Genomic DNA, 21,049 nt, shown 5'->3' with positions numbered 1-21,049 from the left:
CTTTGTAAACCCTAGAAATGGTTGTTTGTGAAAATCCCAGTAACTGAGCAGATTGTGAAATACTCAGACCGGCCCGTCTGGCACCAACAACCATGCCACGCTCAAAATTGCTTAAATCACCTTTCTTTCCCATTCTGACACTCAGTTTGGAGTTCAGGAGATTGTCTTGACCAGGACCACACCCCTAAATGCATTGAAGCAACTGCCATGTGATTGGTTGATTAGATAATTGCATTAATGAGAAATTGAACAGGTGTTCCTAATAATCCTTTCGGTGAGTGTATGTACATATATATATATATACACACACATACTTACAAAATTTTATGTTAAACGCGATTATTCCAGATGAATCGATTTGACAGAACTATATATATATATATATATATATATTATATATATATATATATATACACACACACACACACACACACATTCTTCAGACTACAGTTGTTGCAGTAATAAAAAGAGGGAAAAAATTAATGATAATGACAAAAATGTAACAAATAAGGTTTATTAAGTAATATAGATCATAACATAGAATATATATTTTTCATATGTGAATGCATTCTTTTTTAAATTTCAGTTTACATTCCTATTCATTCTGAGAATGATTTGTGGTTTGTAAAGGAATTATAAAAAAATAACAAAGGCAGCTGAATTCTGTGTAAACAACATTTTTTCCTAATTACAATTATCAAAACTGGTTATTTATTGTTTTAAGACAATTACTTAGCAAACATTATATTTACAGACAGTTAGTACAGAACTGTTTGTGTGAGAAGGCGGATAATTATGTAAAAATGTAAGTAGATCAGAGGGAAATTCAAATATCCTCTATTTGCCGCTGCCATGTTCAAGTACAAGGTCAGAGGATGATTAGCACTGGTGTGAGTCTGTCTCTGTGTGTGGCTGAGAGAGGATTCACCACAGCAGGAACAATCCAGTGAGACGCAATCAAAATTTGCATTTTTACTGTTCGCATTAGAGTTTTACAGTGAAGGACAAAGACATTAGTTCCTAGATGTCAAGCATTTGCTGGTTAAAGACCCTTGTTGTAGGTCAGGATCTTGCACTCTGTTGCAGCAGAGATCTCTGGCTCTAGCTCTGACACGTGGATCTGAGAGACAGAAAGCAGGTGCAGTCAAAACAGAGGCAGAAAAACACTCTTCAGGTCAGCGTTTACAGCTCCATTAATTCTTTATTAAAATGCTAATTAATATCTCAATTATATTCATTTACTTCAGCTTCAGGAGGAACAGAAAAACAGCTCACATATCAAAAAGCGGCAGGATAAGGTTGTAAAATAAAATCGCCTCATATGAATCTGCTGTTTTGACTACGGAGTGTTTTTATTTTTGTACTGACATTAAGATTCAGATCTTTTGGCTACAGTGAGACAACCATTCACAGCAATCGTTAAGTCATTAAGATGTTTAAAATGTTTCATCAAATGAGAATTAAAAGTGTGCCATGTCTTTCCAGCCTCGAGCATTTTTCACAGTCAAAACTGACACTTCTGCCATCATAAAAAGCTAAAATGAAGCAGCAAGCACTGGTAAATATCCAAACCAGGGCCAAAACCTGCAATATTTTGCTCAGAAACAGATGGCAATGAGTGTGTGAGTGTGTGAGGCAGAATCTGAAACAGACATCCTGTGGGGTGTGAAAAGGTGGGGGGGGGGACAGGAGTGGAGTTTTTTGGGAGCGTTCGTCTGGAACCCTCGGAAAAGTGTAAAGAGGGAGCGAGAGAGTGAGAGGAGAGGAGGAGGGGAGGGCTGGGAGAGGAATAGAAGTAGTTGGCAGCACATATGTCTGCAGTTCAGTAACCATATGGATGAACAGCTTAATAAACACCATTTTAAACCATAACCGTCTTCATGGCAGACAAAGAGAGGGGGAGGGAGGCGAGTGCGAGTGCTCACCTGACTGTTTTGGGGGAACAGGCTGATGGCAACAGGCAGCGCCAGGCCGAATGCAGAGAGACACACCATGCTATGAACAGGCAGCGCAAGACGAGGGTGCTTCTGCAGTGGAGGGAGCCTAATGCACAAACACCCACAAAATGCCCACGTTATTCGCAGAACACACACACCTAACTCTGTAAAATCATGAGCATTCGCTGACACTTTGGAACTGCTGTGCGTGATTGGTCTCTGACACCTCCCCCTTCCCTCCCTGGCCACAGTGTGTGTGGGGGGTTGTGGGACAGCATGCTCTGCAGGAGTCCTCCAGAGTAGCCCTGTTTTAATGAAGCCAGCGACTGCTTAATGATGACTTCATCAACACATACGCATGATGAGCTTTAATTGGCCACCAGACACTCTCTCTGTGTGCGCATGCTTGTGTGTATGTTAGGGAGAGAAAAGCTGCGGTGAGAAGGATCAAAGTACGTTAAAGACCTTTTATCGTGTCAATCAACTGCTCTAAATAAATCACTCATCTGTCACACTTACATGAAGAGGTCATAGCCAAACTGAAGTGACATAGAGCAAACAGTAGTGCTGACTTTACACGAAATATACACGCTTCCACGAAAGCCAGTCTATTAAGATGAATTGATCAGGGTGATGTATCCTTTGCTGCTTATGATATTAGGGATACACAATATTTATTTTCATGTTACGAACAAGAACCGATAAAATGACCGTAAAAATTCTATACAATTGTTTGTTTGTTTTTAAAAAAATGTAAACTAATAGGCTACATGACTTATTAAATTATTAGTGTTTTTGAAGATTATTTTTAAGTTAAAAAAAAATGTATGTAAAAATGGCATTCACGATTAAATATTTTTGGATAATCTTGAAATGGTAAAATTTACTATATTATATATTGGCAGTCAATCCCTATAAAAAAGCATCTGAAAGTAGTAAATTAAATCATTAACATCCTTTTTTATTTATTTTTCTACTTTTTCAACCAACAAATAAGCATTGTAGCAATTAAATATTGGCTTGGTTATGGTTAAAGCTCACTTAAATTTCCTCTAGATCATTTGATGTGAACCTATTTTCCCTATGGTCCTCCTGGGAAGTTCATAATTACGACGTTCATAATTATGGCAGTGTTCCTTCTCTTAATAACCAACACAAAAATATAGCAAGGTTGTTTAACTCTACTTCTAGAAAATGAAGAACAAAGAATGCTAATCAGGTGTATTTTGCTTTTTATGTTTTTGATTAATTAATGAAAATGTACCGTCAACTCGAGATGTAGATACCATTGATTCCGCAATGTTTCTCACATACACACAACTCGTAAGGTTGGAGCTCAAAGAAAATCCTAAGTTTCTCACTCATAATTCCGACTTTGTTATGTCATTCATGTGCGCTCAACTCGTAACCACAATCTTTCCGACATGACTTGAAAGCACCATTTAGGCGGTACCTTCATGTAAAAATGACCAATAAAGCCACTGACTTTTCAGCAAAGCAGCTGCTTTTGGACAAAAGCAAGAGAAATAGGTGAAAGGTTGAAACACAACACATATATCACACAGACTCCTCTCAGCGCTCTAATTAATCAAGGATACCCCTGCCACTCGGTCTCACCCTTAAAGCAGTGACCCTCCTGCATCACTGTTCTTGCTCCATTGAGAGCCAGTGAGGGTGAGCTGACAGTCAGCATAGCAGAGGACAACTCACCATTTACTGCTGCTCACACACAGACACACACACACACACACACATAGCCGTACACACCTGTGAATCAGAGCAGCAAGAATTTGAGGAGGTTGCAACATAGTCTATCAGTCATAAAACCTAACAAATTCTGTTGAAGAGTCGATTCCATACATACAATGAGGCCCAGAAGTCACAGAGGAAGTGAAAATGTGCGTTTGCCTTATATAATTTGATATAAAAAGAATTTTGTATCATATTATCAGAATAGCAATTTGAGTAGTTATACAACTTTTTTCCCAAACATTCAAAAGATTTTCTTTAAACAGATTTTTAAAGTGGACTCCAATGTCACATAGCCTTCAGGACAGATAACCAGACACTATAGTTAACCTAAAAGAACTAAAAATCTCATTCCAAAGTGTCTATGATTTTCTTTCTTCATGGAAACATAAAAGAAAACATATGATAAAAACATAACTACTGTTTAAATGTTTGCGCTCAGTTTACATTTTTTGAAAGGAGTCTCTTAAGCTCACAAGGCTGTATTTATCATACTGAAAATCCAGTAAAAACAGTAATGTTGTGAAATATTATTACAATTTAAAATAACGGTTTTCTGTTTTAAATGCATTTTAAAATGTTATTTATGAAACTATTCACTATTCTACAAAAATGTTGTGACCTGTGACTATTTTAACTATATTCTTAAAAGAATATTGAAGTTGCACAAAGTATATTTAAGAGATGTGGTAAGAGGGAAGATTTTAGTGATTGTATGGCTTCAGAAGCATATTGTATGTACCACTGTTAAGGAACTTTTATGAATAATATTTTGAGCTAGACATCCAAACATCTTTTGTTTTTTTGTGTGCCATTTTGCATTTAATTTGTATGTAAGCTACTCCTTTAAACACATACACAAATGTGTTCACATCAAACTATGAAATAAGAATGAATGAATTCCTGAGGTGATGGTGCTGTAAAATTAACTTTGAAGTCTGAAATATCAAATTCACAAGATTTTCTCTGACCTCTCCAGTATGGCCATTACTAAAGGCGGCAGGAGGAGAACAGGCATGGGCAGCACGACACGTGTCAGGGATGTCTCCATCAAAGCCTGAACAAAAAATACATTTATCAGAGCAGAACTCAGCTCTGTCATTTGCTAACAACCTTTCCCTTAACACATGCAAAATTGCCATACTCACATGCCTGGCAGCCAACTTTGATGTGCCCACCACATTGCCTTTGTCGTCCAGTACACTGATGCCCTCTGATAGCTCGGTGTGGCGCATCAGCAAAACATTACACACGTTGGCACTTGCTAAATGAAGGTAGAATTGCAATTAGAAAACAAAGGGACTTCCATTTGATGCCCAACTTTTCCTTTTTTGGATCCAACCCAGACAAATGATTATGATTGAAGAGTTAATTGTGTGAACTTGACTCTCTTTGTACTGTCACTATCCCGGATACATTTTGAAACAAGAAAAAATACACAAATGTAAGAGGCAGTCAATGCATGAATATCACATTTTCTGTGCATTTTAACTTAGGGGAGAATAATGGGGTAAGCTGTGCAATTTTATTTTTAAATTTTCCTCTAGGCCAGGAGAAATGAGACAAAACTAATATACCTAATTATATTTCAGTATGTATCCTTTTCAATTAGACGAAAGCTTCTATAAAGTGGGGCCATAGAAAAAAATAGTTAGGGGAAAGCTGTGTCACATGAAGGGAAAGTTAAATCACTGGGAAAGACATTAAAAATTTCCATTTGAAATAAAAAATATTAGTCCTTATATATCAAAAGACAACTTACAATTTACTGCCACACATCAGTTAAAATGAACTAACAATGAAAAATATTTCTAAAGCATTAATTAATCTCAGATAATGTTAATCTCAACATTTAATAATACATTATTGAAATTAAAAGTTGTTTCTGTTAACATTAGTTAATGAACCTGGACCAACACAAATGTCTCGGTTACTAATGTAACCCTCGTTCCCTTCGTAAGCCAAGGTGATGGCATCCACTATCCAGTGGGCCATCCTCTGCTTGGAGACTGCCTTTTCCTTCTGCTGGCCTCCGAAACAGACGAAGAACTGATCTGAGGTCCTGAGGATTTGCGTTCTGTCTAGCAAGGGCTGGGTGTGCCTCCTCCAAAGGCAGCGCTTGCAGTAAGGTTTTACAGGACAGAATTTTTAACTCCGCTGACTGCAAAGGCTCAAAGGGTGGTCTCTGAAGTGCCGAAAGGACCAGAGACAAATCCCAAGAGGGTATAGAGAGCGGGCAAGGCGGATTTAGTCTCCTCGCCCCCTCAGGAACCTGACAATCAGGTCGTGCTTTCCCAGTGACTTACCTTCAACTGCTTTGTGATGTGTGGCGATAGCGGCAACATACACTTTAAGGGTGGAGGGAGACAGCTTTTGCTCCAACCCATCTTGCAGGAAGGAAAGCACGGCTCTGATAGAGTAAGTTCGGGGGCTCTCCTCGTGAGAAGAACACCACTCAACTAACAGGTTCCACTTCAACGCATAGAGACGCCTCGTAGAGGGGGCAAGCGAGACCAATGGCAGCACAGACGTACCCGGAGTGGGGCAGCGTGGCGGAATGCAGGGACCCGACTCGAACGGCATAGCGGCCCGGAGTGGGGTCTCAGTGTGTGGTGCAGAACGTACCTGCTTCCGTCGAAGGGCAGAGTGAGTGTGCAGAGGCGTCAGTGCGTCCGGGACACAGCCACTGCTGCTCGTTGGCGATGAAAGAGGGACCATCTCCTGAACAGCACTCTGATCCACCTCTGGGATGCCCGTCCCAGGGTCGTTTTCACCTCTGCTTAGCACCTGGTTTGGCAGCGGCCTGGATGGGAAGGGCCGACTTCCTACGGCTTGCTCCATGCTGAAGCCTAGGTGAAGGCTTGCTGGTGAGGCTTAGCAGAAGCGGAGGACGCCGCAGGAGGTCAGCATCGGCGACAAGTGACTGCAGCCGGCGGACGGGTAGGAGCAGCAGCGGTCTGCCAGGGCAGGATGTGCCGGATGGCCTCTGTCTGCTTCTGTGCGGCCGAGGACAGCTGGCCAAAGCTCTCGACCACGTCGCCACCCAACCTGGGACTGAGGGGCATCCAGGAAATCCAGGCATCCAGGCAACCGACGGAATGTGCGGTTTCTTTCTTTCGAGGTCAGTTGCCGCACGGAGCTCCCGGAGGAGCTCTGGGTCAGAACCACCCTCGTGCATGTCCATGAGCGCCTGGGCCTGGTGGACCTGCAGAAGCGCCATGGCATGGAAGGCGGAAGAGCCTGTCCAAAGGTACTGTAAGCCTTCGCCGTAAGAACGGACGAATACTTACATGCCTTGGATGGGAGGCGTGGATTGCCCCACCAGGAGGAGGCGTACGCTGAACACAGTTGCATCGCAACGGCACGCTCAACCGGCGGGACATCCACATACCCCTTAGCCGCTCTGCCATCGAGGGTGGTGAGGAGGGAGGAGCGGCTAGGACAGCTTCCGGCACTACACGACGCCGTCCACGTCCTAGTAAGCTCCTCATACACTTCCAGAAAGAATAGTACCAGGGCGGCAAGCTGAGAACCAGCACGGCCCGCCCCGAGAAACCAATCGGAATCGGAAGTTTCGGGACGTGGTTGAGGGTTCCACGCAAGCCCAACCTTCTCGGCGGCCCGGGAAAGCATAGACGACAATTCTGGATTGGACTTGGGCAATGCTACACTCCCCAAAGGGGGCAATGTAGCCGAATCCTCATCTCCAGAGGACTGAAGCTCCCCCTCCAATGCTGCAACTGACATCTGGTCGCCAGGAGGAGCTCCAAAAGACACGACTGGTCGTCCATGTGAAGGACCAGCACGCTCTTTTGGAGGCTCCTTGGGTGGCAGCGTTAGTGAGCCATGAGGGGCCCACGGAGTTTGCCAACGTTCATTGGCTCGTTCTGAAGACACTCAAAGATGATAGGGGTTCCTGAAGTGATCCCAATTACGTCGAACGTGAGCGACAGATAGGGAACTAACAATGAACATTTGTATTTTTATTAACTAATGTTAACAAATATTAATAATCATAGTAATGAATGTATCGTTCATTGTTAATGCATATTAGTTAAAGCATTAACTAACTTTAACTAATGAAACGTTATTGTAAAATGTTACCATATCTAGTTCAGTCATTAAACTCTAGAGGGCACAGGTTGATAGATCCTTTACATGAATCTGCAAACATTCACATCATTACCACATGGTACAAGCTGATTGGCCTCTGCTGAGCCTGCAGCCAATGAGATTGCTTGCCTACCATTTAAATAGTCTGGTTCATTCTTTGCTGTAAGCTTGTCCTTTCAGAGTTCCTCCAAAATCCTCCACCTCCCCCAGCTCCACCTGCCTAGATCTGCTACGGGATTTATGTATGTTTATGCAGCAGCAGCATATCTAACATGCTCACAGCAGCATGATTGTATATCTATTAGCAGTAGAAAATCCATACTTGCTCTGCAGCAGCAGCGTAGCAGATCTAGTCCGCCAAGACTAAATACATTAACACTCCCATATTCAATAAGAAACTAAAACTGTTCTGAGAGTTGTCATGATTGCTATTAGATATATTGCTGATTTTACCTTGACATGCAAAAAGGTTTTAGCAATAAATTTGCTAGATTGGGGGTGACACATCTTACCCCACTGCTATATACTAAAAATACTATAGAACTAACAGAACAAATTAGAGTACTAATAATCTGTTAAAGAGTCACCGCCTGTGGATATTGAAATAAAAGCAATCAAAACTGGAAAACATTCTTGATCTGGAACGTCTTCGTTAAGAGGGGTTAACTGGATATAAAACAAATAGTTTCATATGGTCATGTCAAAGTGCACACATGAATTACAAGCGTAAAAATGATTAGAATAATGATTTATTTTCTGGCATTATCATCTGTGGCATGTGGTGAGATTGGTGTGGGAGTGTGTGTGAACAGAGAAATAAAGAGAGCCTGAAGCTTTTTTAATTTACAGACCTTGTGTTGTGAGTTATCAGTGTTCAGTGCTGCAGTGTTGTGGGCCTGAGTTAATTGGCTGAGTAAATAGCTATTCACCTCTGAGGGGTTCAGACCCAGGCCAATTAACACACACACACACACACACACACACACACACACACACACACACACACACACACACACACACACACACACACACACACACACACACAATGAAAAATGGATAACAATTAAAAACATATGCATAGTAAATTTTAGAAAGAAGGAAGTCCTGCTTTAGGTCACCCTATGGATGCCAAAAATCATTATAAACTGTTTTTATATAGGCTAGGTGCTGATTCCAAGTGTCATTTTAAGGTTAATAAAAATGGTAAACGAATGCTGCTTTACATAAAATTTATATAATTGTGTATGCAAAAAACTAAAGCAAAATCCAAGGCAAATTTGTTTACACTGCGTTTCATTGGCTGTGTTTAATTGCCTTTTATAACTTAACACTGAAAAACAACAACAACATGGCGGCTTGGAGACAGGGAGCCCAGTGCTAACACAGAGAGCACTTTAGGCCTAATTAACCAATTAGAGAGCGGCAGCCGAGAGCTAACAAGGTCCCGTTACTCCAGTCCAGAGAGGTGAGGGGGGAACCTGCTGATTTAATTAAAGGGGTGGGTGGGGGACGAAAACAATTTAATTACAGCCAAGGATCCCCAAGGCATTGTAGGACAGTCTCCCTCAACCCCTCTGGACCTGTTTGAGCCTCAGCACGCTAATGGAACACTGAGATAACATTTCAGCAGCATCCCCCTCTGACAACAGGATCAGTCAAAACACAACATGAGAACAAACAACAATAAACAAATGCTTGAGGTTTAATGAAAGTCTGAACCAATGCTCATTTAGAAATTGAGTGTCATTACAAATACAAAGACGTGAGCTTTCAGTCAGCAAAAGAGCTGATAGAAAACGGCATGCATTAATTAATATCGTACATTACTGAATCAATCATTTTATGTTTTACTAATCAGCAGTTTAGCAAGATCACATGACAGGAAGCCATTGCTTGATTTCTGTCATAAACACATAAGGGTAGAGTAAGTGGTGCGGGAAATCAAGCTCACATTAATCGCTAACAAGTACATAAATACACTCTCGCACACATGCACATACCAACGGCAGGGAACGGGATGAACCTCTGGACCAGGATTCTTGTAGCCGGACTGAAATGCTCAGCTTTCTTAATAAGAATATTCAGCCCCACCTGTGAACATAATTTCATTTCATTTTAGTATTTTTATTTTAAATTATTATATATATATTTTTTTAATAAATACGTTTAACATGGTAAATGTTTACATTTGTAGTTTTTTGGGTCAGTAAGATTTTTTAATTTTTTTAAACACTTATTCAGCAGAGGCATATAAACTGACCAAAAGTGAGAGTAATAACTTTTATAGTGTTACGAAAGATTTCTATTTCAAATAAATGCTGTTCTTTTGACCTCTCTATTTATAAAAGAGACCTTAAAATGTACTACAAAAATATTAAGAACACTAATATATTATTATTATTACTTGTTATATACCATTACAACATTGACAATAATAATAATGTTTCTTGAGCAGCAAATCATCATATTAGTATGATTTCTGAAGGACCATGTGACACTGAAGACTGGAGTAATGATTTGCATCACAGGAATTAATTACATTATATCTATTTTAAAATGAATTGTAATAATATTTGACAATGTTACTGTTCTACTGATTTTTAATCAAATAACTGCAGGCCTGGGTGTGTGTGTGTGTATATATATATATATATATATATATATATATATATATATATACACACACATGTATATATATATATATATATATATATATACACACACACACACACACACACACACACACATATATATATAAATATATCTTACCAACCCCGCACTTTTGAACTGTAGTGTGTATATAATTCTTATTAGAAAACATAATTTTATTTTTTAAAAACTGAATTTGAATTTGAGTGCCCATGAACACAACAGCTTTCACATGTGTCAAGCAACCGCATTGTGCTCCGAACTGAATTATTTTCTTGTCTTCAAATTCAAACTCAAATGAAAAACAGAAACATGTGCCTAGTGAAACAATGAAATCTTACATTAATCTAATATGGCAAATATTACACGTGAAGCCAAAGATATTGACCTTAAAAAACTCCCAGTGGGCTTTATGACAGGTCGAGACAGGCTATGCTAAGTTGTTTCTGGTCTCGCCTTGTGAGTCTCTGGTCATCTCTGAGAGCCCTTCTAACATACATCTGAGAACATAACCCATTCACATCCCTTCCCTTCTCAGCAGGGGTGTTCAGAGGGATTGTAGTTTTAATTAGTGCCCCCTCCCTCATTTCTCACAGGCATGGGGCCATTTGTATTTGTCGTCACCATGGTTTTGCTTGTCATGCCCCTGGGCATCAAACTGCCACCCAGCAGGGCAGCTAATTGGCTCTAGAGGACACATGGGCGTGACTAGAAGGATATGCAATTCAGCAAAGTGAAATACAGCATAGGGCACTGTGTGCCTATGTGGTGCTATTAGACTTCTTCAGTTTGCTTATTAAAATAAAATTCACATAGTACTAGAAAAGTCATGGATATTATTCTCTGTTAGCGTGAAATGCCAATTCAAAATTTAAGGATTAAAAGAGAATTCTTTCTACTCATCAAATTACGTAATACAATTTTGTGTAGTAGACATGTGAACTCACTGCAATAGTAACTGCACTGCTGACTGCACCAAGATAACCCTGGAAAAATGTAGACATTGGTGTGGGCTGAAAAAAATAAATAAAATTGAATTAATATGGGATTTTTGGTAACACTTTCCATGAAGCCTGTATTTATAATGCATTATAAGTGTACTCTTACAGAATTATAATGCAAGAATAATGACTTACAAAAGAAAAGAAAAAAACGAGTATCACTTTACCATAAGGTCTAATTTGTTTGTAATTTTACACCATTTATTACCTTTTGTTAATGTTAGTTAATAAAAATACAATTGTTGATCACAGTTCATAGTTTGTTAACTGATGTTAACAGATAAAAAAAAATATTTGAAAATGTATAAATTAGCATTAACTAAGATTAATAATTTGTTTTGTTCATCATTAGTTCATGTTAGCTAATGTAACTTAACATTAACAAATGAAACCTTATTGTAAAGTATTACAAAAAAACATACCGTTGTATCGTATCATGAATTGTAACAACAGCTATAATACCTTTTAATTACATATGGGCTACAAATTGCAATGCCAAGATGTGAGACTTACAATACATAATAACTATGGGAACTATAATCCATTATAATTTAAGTGGATATAACATGGTGTTCATTGTTTATTTTATATTATCTTACTCCTTAAAGTTATAATCACAAGTATTATAATGTATTATAAAAGTTTTGATGATTTATTCATAAGATTAATTCATAAGATGATACAACATAGTATAATTTGCATTTTAGTACTTCCAGGTCCAAAGTTCTGAAGTCAATGGGTTTTTTGAATGGGCTTTAGGTTAAATATCTGAAATAAGGTCTGTGGTTAACAATCTCAAGACATTTCATGTTGTATTCTATAACATAAAATACACCCATAATACCACCTTGTGATTTTTTTAATGCTTATAATTTTTATACTGTGTTGCTAACAAGTGGTTAAATGGGTTGCTGAGGACAAGTTGAACAGGTAAACTCATCTACTCACTAGTCTGCTTTAACAGTCTCGGTGTGTTTATAATCACGCTCTTGCAAACTATTCTACCTCAAACTTTAAGGGAAAATGTTTTTTTAAATTAAGATTGAAAGAGTCTACAGAAGCTTAATGGTGGTGACGTTGAAGTCATGTGACAGTGGTACAGTTCCTTTATAGCCTAGTTTTAGCTTTTTACTTGTATTTAGGCCTCAAAAAGTGGTGTTCATATGTGAAGAATATTATGATGAACAAAATGAGTAAGAATCATAAACTTGTGTTGGTCACAGAGCTTATTTTCCGCAATAATCTAAAAACCAATGTAAAAATCCTGTATTGGTTTTGTCGAAGGAACCAGGGTGATGCTAACTTATGGGTTGGCCTACAAAAATATATATTCTCTCCAGGACTCGTTTAATTGCTTTTTAATAACTTTAATTTGCATGTGAACATAATATATGCCATGTCATCATATGTACTGGTCAAAATTAAATTAGTTACACCCAGAAGTGTCAAGTAACGAGGTACAAATACTTTGGGTATCTATACTTTACTAGAGTAATTATTTTTCAGCCAACTTTTTACTTCTACTCCTTACATTTTCACGCAATTATCTGTACTTTCTACTCCTTACATTTTAAAAATAGCCTTGTTACTCCCATTTCATTTCGGCTTGTTTTCATTCCGGCTTGTCATCGTTAAAAAAAATTAAAAAAAACCTATCCAGATAATTCGTGCCATCCGGATAGAGTGAATTTGATTGTGGTTGGATGAGAAGGATAAACATATACCATTCCGACACCCTTTTGGTTTGGTTTGTAGTATCCATCGCACCTGCACATGACACAAATCACGTCACACAGATTCCTGCAGCTAAGCTTGGATGTACATTACATTCCAATATGCCTCTGAAGTTTGACTTTTTGCACCATTACAATAATTATAGGAAACTAGACATTATATCTTCCGCTCCATGAAACACATGTTAATGCTCAGTAGTACACCAATATGGTTCTTTAATGTATTTGCATTGTACTAAAATGCGTTTATTTTCAATGGGCATATATGCGGCTGAAACTGGTAGACCAGTGTGTCCTAAATTTTACTTTTGTAGTTTTGAAACCAGTACTTTTATACTTTTACTTGAGTAAAAAGCTTGAGTGATACTTCAACTTCTACAGAAGTCTTTTTAAACCCTAGTATCTATACTTCTACCTGAGAAATGAATGTGAATATTTTTGACACCTCTGGTTACACCATACCTTAGTTGCATTACGGTTGCAGTAGTTGACACAGGCGTTGTGACTCTGGTTCAGCCACTGTGAGAAACAGTGAGAATAAGTTCATAGTAAAGCGAGCTTGAGGTTAAAGTCAAGCATAAAGACCAGAAAAACACGTGTGTACCATACCTGCCAGAAGATGGTGGAAGCAAAAGTCTGATTGGGTAAAAGAAGTCCCACAACCTATAAATGGAGGAGTGAGTGATTTGACATCGATTTAATGTCAAAATTTTGTGAGCAATATTTTTGTCCCACATTGACCTACCACTGGAGTACCAAAGGGCACAAAACCTGAAAGAAAAAGAAAAACATGTGCCAACACAAAGAATAGGAAGGAGAATATTTCAGGAGAAAAAAAAAATCATTGATTCAATAATGGAATAACACTAAGAATGTAATTTTGACATTTGAATATGCTGGATCAGGCCACAGAAGTAAAGTCATGTTTGGTTTAATAATCTGAATTATAGTCTCTCATATGACATTATGACTTTATTACTGACCTTTAACAGATTAACAAAATCCTCATTACTCATAAAAGATTGCATTGTTCAGAGGTAGCCATCATAATTGTCAGGCAGGTCTCTCCCTATCTGTTCTCTCTTTAAATAGTAGTGTTAACAGAAGACTAAAATACTCCTATTTCTGAGTGGCCCAACAACACTTCCAGACAGCAGGAGGGAGAGGGTTTAATCAGAGCCCAGCTGAGTGTGACCTTTGCCAACAGATCGGCCCAGAGAGACCCCCTACCACCAAGCTATAGTCTCCAGAGCTGGTAACAAGCAGAAAACTGCCTACCACCCATGACACACACACACAGGAAACACACTCACACCCTTACCTGACATGCGAAAGGGCATGGGGATCTTCTCTCCTGTGTCTGGATGGATGATGGCCTGAGGACATAATGAATCCACAGACAGCAGAAGGATGAAGAGGAGAAAACGAGAGAGAATAAGAGGTGAGATCGGACTGATGGGAGAATTACCATGCTGAGGTTCTCCGCAATTCTCATCATTACACCACTATTCAGAACCACAGCTTGCGAGTTTGTGTCACACAGCGCACAAAGATGTTGAGTAATTTGAGCAGGTTCTTTCATCATAGGAACCTGTAAAAAGGCGTTCAACGCTGTTCACACTCACCTGTTTAATCCTCTGTGCTTCCCAAAGCTATGCGAAAAACAGAGAGAAACATGCATGAAACATTGATGAAACATTCTTTACATTAAAAACACAAGTGAACTGAATTGTAAATTGTGAAAATTTGATTGGTTGATGTCTTCTATTCTGCTCACATTCTCATTAGCTATACACACTCTTTAATTGGCATATATGGTTCTATGAAGATCATTTTAAATCCATGGAACCTTTTCATTCTTCATAGTGGAAAAGTGTTCTTTAGATTACTAAAATGTTCTTCATATAAGAAAAACATGGTTATTTTAAAATCCATTTGCTGAAAGGATCTTTGGGGAACCAAAAATGGTTCTTATGTGGGATCACTGTGAAAACCCCCATTTTGGAATCTTTATTGTACCAGAAATTAACTTTTAATGGGCCCCAAACTTACCTGTACATTAGTCACACCTGGAGGCAGAGTTCCATTTTTGAATTGATCCAGAAGTTTCATACATTCATTTAAATGTTTCTAAAGTAAAAAAGAGAAAACAGCATTCACAGATAAACTATCAAATCAATAGAGGCTTACATTTCAGGAGATTCTGATTCTCGCTTACCTCTGAAACAAAGAGCGTTCGAGGGTCGATCACATCCCAGAAGTGTCTTAATCGGCCAGAAAATGAACCCTGAAGTAACAGGGAAACATTAAGAAATAAACCAAAAAAATGCACTCTATTAACATGTTGGGAGTAACAAAACAAACTCTCATGGCAATTCATAACTGAACTTTTTGGTGAACTGGTACCTAATTCGTATACATTTTTCATACGTTTTCATGCAATCTGCTTAAGGCTCCACTTAAGGTTAAGTTTAGGGGTGGACCTTCATGCTTACTTTTTTCCTAAAAATCATGTGTTTTCATACGAATTTGTACGGAACAAATTTAAACAAAATTACAACTGGAATTGATAAGTTGGAATTAAATGCTTATAGAATTAATTAATTAATTTACATCTAGTGCAGTGCATACCTGGTTTGTGAAGAGGGTCAATTTTTTTTTTTTTTTAAATGCAGATTAAGTGGGACAACATAGGAAAAGTAAGAAAAGTTTTGTATTTTATATGTTTTCCTTTTTACTGTGTTGAGTGTAGTGGAGATATTTAACTGTTTAAAATATTGTGTGATAATCTAAGCCATTTGGCATCATATTTTAAAATGTCAATGACAAATAATCAGATGTTTGTCTCAGCTTATTTGCACTCACCCTATGAATATAACTACCTTATCTAATAAACTAAACTATCTTGTATTATTTGTTGGTTAATTTTCTGCGTGTGATTTTTTAGATTGATTGATTTGTTTATTTATTCTGTGCAATAAACTGATTCCCCCCTAAAGAATCCAATGAATTCTAAAAATACTAAGTTACAGGTAACTCATCTTGAGGGGCAGGTTTGTGTGGAACAAGAACAGTTCTCCCGTAAATAATAAGCATGATTATTAATAATCATATGTTCACAATTTCTTTAAATTATTCAACTAATTATTTCTGAGGTCCCAGAAACTTTCTCCAGATGCGGGAGTCAGCTGCTGATGCAGACTCCGACACCAGGGCCGAACCAGTTGTTTTCGCACGCCAGGTGTGTCAGCCTCATTATGTGTGTGCACCAACTGCTGCTGGCTGATCTGTAGACCTAAAAAAAATTCTTCCAATGCAATTAAAATGTTCAAATGTGTGTGAGAGAGAAAGATTTCAAGATTTCAAAGTAGCACGCAACATATTCTCTGTTTATCATGTCTAACAGGCGGCCCTTTACACATATGAAGGACGGTACCGCTAGAGCAATAACAGCAGATGTGAATCATCTGTATTAAATAAATAAATAACGTCTCAATTCCTCTTCCTCTGAGGTTGAAGTTATTGAGTCACTAATGCATATAAAATGGCTTAAATAGTTTTTTGTCGCAGTAAATGTTCGAGTTTCCACATGTTTTAATAGTGTCGCTAATGAACTTGCACTCATCAGTTGACGATGCTTTATCTCTTCATATTGGATGCTGAAGCTTGAAAAGAATTAATTGAGGCCGGGGTGTGAATTATAAGGGTCTGGGGCCTGACCTCAAGTAAAACTTAACCACTAAAGACTGTCAAGAAAAAAAAGGTTTGCCAAGGGGCTGTAAATATGTAGTTTTTACATACAAGAACAAAGCAGTCGTGCTTTGAGTACAATTCTGTCATACTGACCACTGAATGTTCAACATGGCACCTCATGGCAAAGAACTCTCTAAGGATTTGAGAATTAGAATTGTTGCTCTCCACAAAGTTGACCTAGGCTATAAGAAGATTGGTAACACCTTGAAACTGAGTAACAGTACAGGCCAGGGTCATACAGAGGTTTTCCAAGACGGGTTCCACTCGGATCAGGCCTCGCAAGGGTCAATCAAAGAAGTTGAGTCCTCGTGCTGTGCGTCAGATGTAGAAGCTGGCTTCAAAAACAGACGCATGAGTGCTGCCAGCATTGCTTTAGAGGTTGCAGAAGCGGAAGGTTAGCTTTTCAGTGCTCAGACAATACACCGCACACTGCAACAAGTTGGTTTGCATGGCCGTCATCCCAGAAGGAAGCCTCTTCTTAAGCTGGCTCACAAGAAAGCCTGCAAACAGTTTGCTGAAGACAATCTGTCCAAGAGCATGAATTACTGGAACCACGTCCTGTGGTCTGATGAGACTAAGATAAACTTCTTTGGCTCAGATGGTGTCCAGCACGTGTGGCGATGCCCTGGTAAGGAGTACCAAGAACATTGTGTCTTGCCTACAGTCAAGCATTGTGGTGGTAGCATCATGGTCTGGGACTGCATGAGTGCTGCTGGTACAGGGGAGCTGAGCTTCATTGAGGGAAACATGGATTCCAACACATACTGTGACATTCTGAAGCAGAACATGATGCGCTCCCTTCAGAAACTGGGCCGAACGGCATGATAACGACCCCAAACACACCGCTAAGATGACAACTGCCGGACTGTAAATATATACTGCTATACAAGCAGCACATTAACTACTCTAAAATCTATCCAAGTTTCATTTCTATAGTATTGTCCCTTGCATTGTATGCATTTACTCACCTCACTTGCACAAAACCAGATTCAGTATTCCTCAAAATTAATAAAAACTGTAAAATGCAAACTCAGAATATTACACAAAATTGCAATAATTATATGTTAAATAACACAATTTGTGTACTTTATGTATTCAAATTCACTTTATTAACCAATGTCTTTGCCTCTGACCTTCGATTATCCAATTCAACCATACGAAAATGACGTTAGATAAACATCACATTTGTGTTTCTTTTTTTCTTTTCATTGCTTAGTAAGAGTGTTGAACTTTCTTCTCCTGCCTGCTATTCTTTTGCAATTCTGAATGACAGAACCGCTGAAAGGTTTGTTTGAGCTGCACCCTTTTATATTGTTATTAAAAAACAAACAAGCAGGCCCAGCTCAGAGAAAAAATCATACAAAAGTAACATTACTTTTCATAAAAAGTAACTAAGCAACAGTTTGTTACTTTTGCAAGTAATTCAATATTGTAACGCATTACTTTTAAAAATAACTTTCCCCAACACTGTGTGTGTGTACACTTGTATACTATAAACTTTTGTGGCTATGTTTTGCTGAAGATAGCCCTATAAATAATGTAGCCTCAAGAGTTAGAAGTTAATCAGGGCATACTAGACAGACGTTGCGAACAGGGGCCAGTTGCATAAACGTGGCCATTAACTTATACTGTGTCTTAAAGTTACAATAAAATCAAAATAAACAATTCATAAATTCCTATTTTCATGGAATATTGCAGTATAAAATATTTAACCATAGACTTCATTATTTTTTGCAAAACTAATTTATCCTCGTAATCTTTAATCAAAAATAACTTCCCCTCCCTCATGACGTTTTTACTGGCGAGAGGGCGGGACAACCTGTCACTCACATGACATCACAGCAATATCAAACGAAACCACAAAGATCCAATCCTAGTTCGAAAAGCCGTTTCCCTCGGATATACGTCACAATACAATCTTAAAAATAAAAGGCTTGTTCGACTTGAACCGGCGCTGCACAGACCGATCGGTTGATGACATCAAAGTACCGCGAGAGCGATTCAAAAGCATAAGGAGCCGTCTGCTCTCTAATCGCTCTCGCGGTACTTTGATCTCATCAACCGATCGGTCTGTGCAGCGCCGGTTCAAGTCGAACAAGCCTAATGATTATTTATTTGCATCAATGGTTTCCATTCCACAAAAGTTTCTTTATAGTGGAAAATGATTCTTTAGATTATTATAATGCTTTTCACACTAAGAAAAATATGGCACTTTTAAGAACTGTTCACTGAAAGGTTTTTTGGGGAAACAAAAATGATTCTTCAATGCCATCGCTGCGAATACTATGGAGTTTCCTTTGTGTCTTTTTTATTCAATCAATCATACTGTTTGAGAGTAAAACAAATTATTTTGTAATTAAAAAATGTAAAAGCTTGCAAAATCTTTAAAAAATATATATTTTTGGAATCTTTAAAAAAAATTATTTACAAAATGATTTGTTTTACTCTCAAACAGTATGTTTGATTGAATAAAAAAGACACAAAGGAAACTCTAGAAAACCCGCTTTTGGAACCTTTAGGGAAGAAAAGACTCCCGCAACTGTTTCGTGCCGAGAAGTTAACCACGGTGTAACGTTAATCAGTCCAGATTTCCAGATTTAAACTAGATTCAAATCTTTTTACGTAACTGAAGTTATAAAGTTATTTAACAGTTTGAAGAAAAAATGATGACTAACTTGTAAGACTAGTCTAAGCAGTTTATGCAACCGGCCACTTAAATCGGGTACGCCTTGTGAAGTAACCATAGCAACAGTATGAAATTGGTACAAGAAGACGTGCATGTACCGCCATTATTGATCACAAGAAGTTAAACATATATATTGTAGCTATTTGGCATTTTGGGCTGACCCATTGTTTGAGGCTATAATTGTAATTCTTCCAATAATCTAAAAATGTGTTTGACTTATTCTAGGCAACAACATCAATATGTATTACATTTTGCAAAGTAGTTGTGTCACCAACAGAGGTCACTGTTAATGCGACTGAACCAGAGTGTGAGCCTCACACTGTGAGGGAGGGAGGCGGAACAAGCAAACACTGCAGTGCACTGTTTGGTTTGGTTTTAGCGAGTAAAGTAAACGGCAGCTCATTAGAGCAACCAAATGCGATTCCTCTTAAACAATTCATTTTAAACATTCGGTCTCCAACCCCGTCCGCAGTGAGGCTGAAGAAATTCACCAGATACAAAAATACGATTGTCTCACATTCGTATAGGGTCCGGTTGTTATTTACCTGATCAAACCGAGACTCGCCGAGTCTAAACGGAGGGCACACCGTCGATTCAGGCATGTCAGGTTTTGCATTCAATAGAGCTGTTTTACTGAGCTCTGAAACTAGAGTAGACTTCCCTCAGAGTGGGCGAGTCATCCGTATCGATGCATTTTGGGTAATGTCGTTTTCTAAGATAAATTACCACGTGGGTCACATGTGATGAATATGGAAGCTTGTTTAAGCAACAGAATAAAAATTTTAAAAGGTAATTGTTACTTTTTTTTTAATCTAAATTTTATTTCAATTTAGATTTATGCAACTGCGAGTTATAAAGTCAGAATGCGTGATATGCTTTTCTGAGAGGAAAAAAGTCAAAATTCCGAGATGTAAACTAGCCTATTTTTTTCTACAGTGGCAGAAACAAGCTTCCATAGATGGATGACGTTTGAAGAGTAGTTTTAAGATTTGTCATAAACGTCAGTAAAACATTGCTTTTCTTTTATTAATAAATTAGTTAATTAATAAATTAATAATAAACATTTCAATCGCCTTAACTACCTACATCATGTGGTTCAGTTGAGTCATTATGACCTTGTTATTGCACAGGATGTGACATATAGCTACATAATTTGTTTATCCAATATAGTCATTCCCCAAACTGCTTGTCTACAAGCTGTTAATATTAATTGTGCTGTTCTCCTAGTAATACTCTCTAAACATATATATAAAAATGAACTCATTCAGTGTGAGCACATCAAAACACTTGATCACAAATATTCTTAGGGAATCTTTTTAGCTTATTTCTTTCACTAATGATTGCTTGAAAGATAAATATATCATCTAATCATTGAGGCAAATATAATTTAGGAGGATATAGAACTACAGTAGTGCACTTGAAATAGTG

General features: G+C 38.2%; 1 protein-coding gene across 3 annotated transcripts; it reads right to left on the bottom strand.

The window, feature by feature from the left end:
• Positions 1 to 498: 498 nt before the first annotated feature.
• On the bottom strand, positions 499 to 20,322 carry sfxn5a (sideroflexin 5a). Of its 3 annotated transcripts, XM_077197221.1 has the most exons (14): positions 20,167 to 20,322; positions 15,401 to 15,469; positions 15,235 to 15,312; positions 14,808 to 14,834; positions 14,504 to 14,558; positions 13,928 to 13,953; positions 13,792 to 13,845; positions 13,645 to 13,701; positions 11,396 to 11,461; positions 9,800 to 9,890; positions 4,835 to 4,950; positions 4,658 to 4,743; positions 1,926 to 2,043; positions 499 to 1,120 (listed from the first exon to the last, which is right to left on the bottom strand). In XM_077197221.1, exons 1-14 carry the CDS (start codon positions 20,221 to 20,223, stop codon positions 1,043 to 1,045), a joined length of 978 nt encoding a protein of 325 aa, XP_077053336.1. In that variant the 5' UTR covers positions 20,224 to 20,322; the 3' UTR covers positions 499 to 1,042. The 3 variants fall into 3 exon arrangements, with proteins under 3 accessions (XP_077053336.1, XP_077053337.1, XP_077053338.1); XM_077197222.1 differs by lacking the exon at positions 1,926 to 2,043; XM_077197223.1 differs by lacking the exons at positions 499 to 1,120; positions 1,926 to 2,043; positions 4,658 to 4,743; positions 4,835 to 4,950 and adding an exon at positions 9,076 to 9,699.
• Positions 20,323 to 21,049: the final 727 nt, after the last annotated feature.

This window comes from Siphateles boraxobius, unplaced genomic scaffold (genome assembly GCF_051911475.1).
Source record: "Siphateles boraxobius isolate OS27281-9 unplaced genomic scaffold, OSU_SipBor_1 37, whole genome shotgun sequence".
NCBI classification, from domain to species: domain Eukaryota; kingdom Metazoa; phylum Chordata; class Actinopteri; order Cypriniformes; family Leuciscidae; genus Siphateles; species Siphateles boraxobius.
This window is presented reverse-complemented; position numbering and strand designations above follow the sequence as displayed.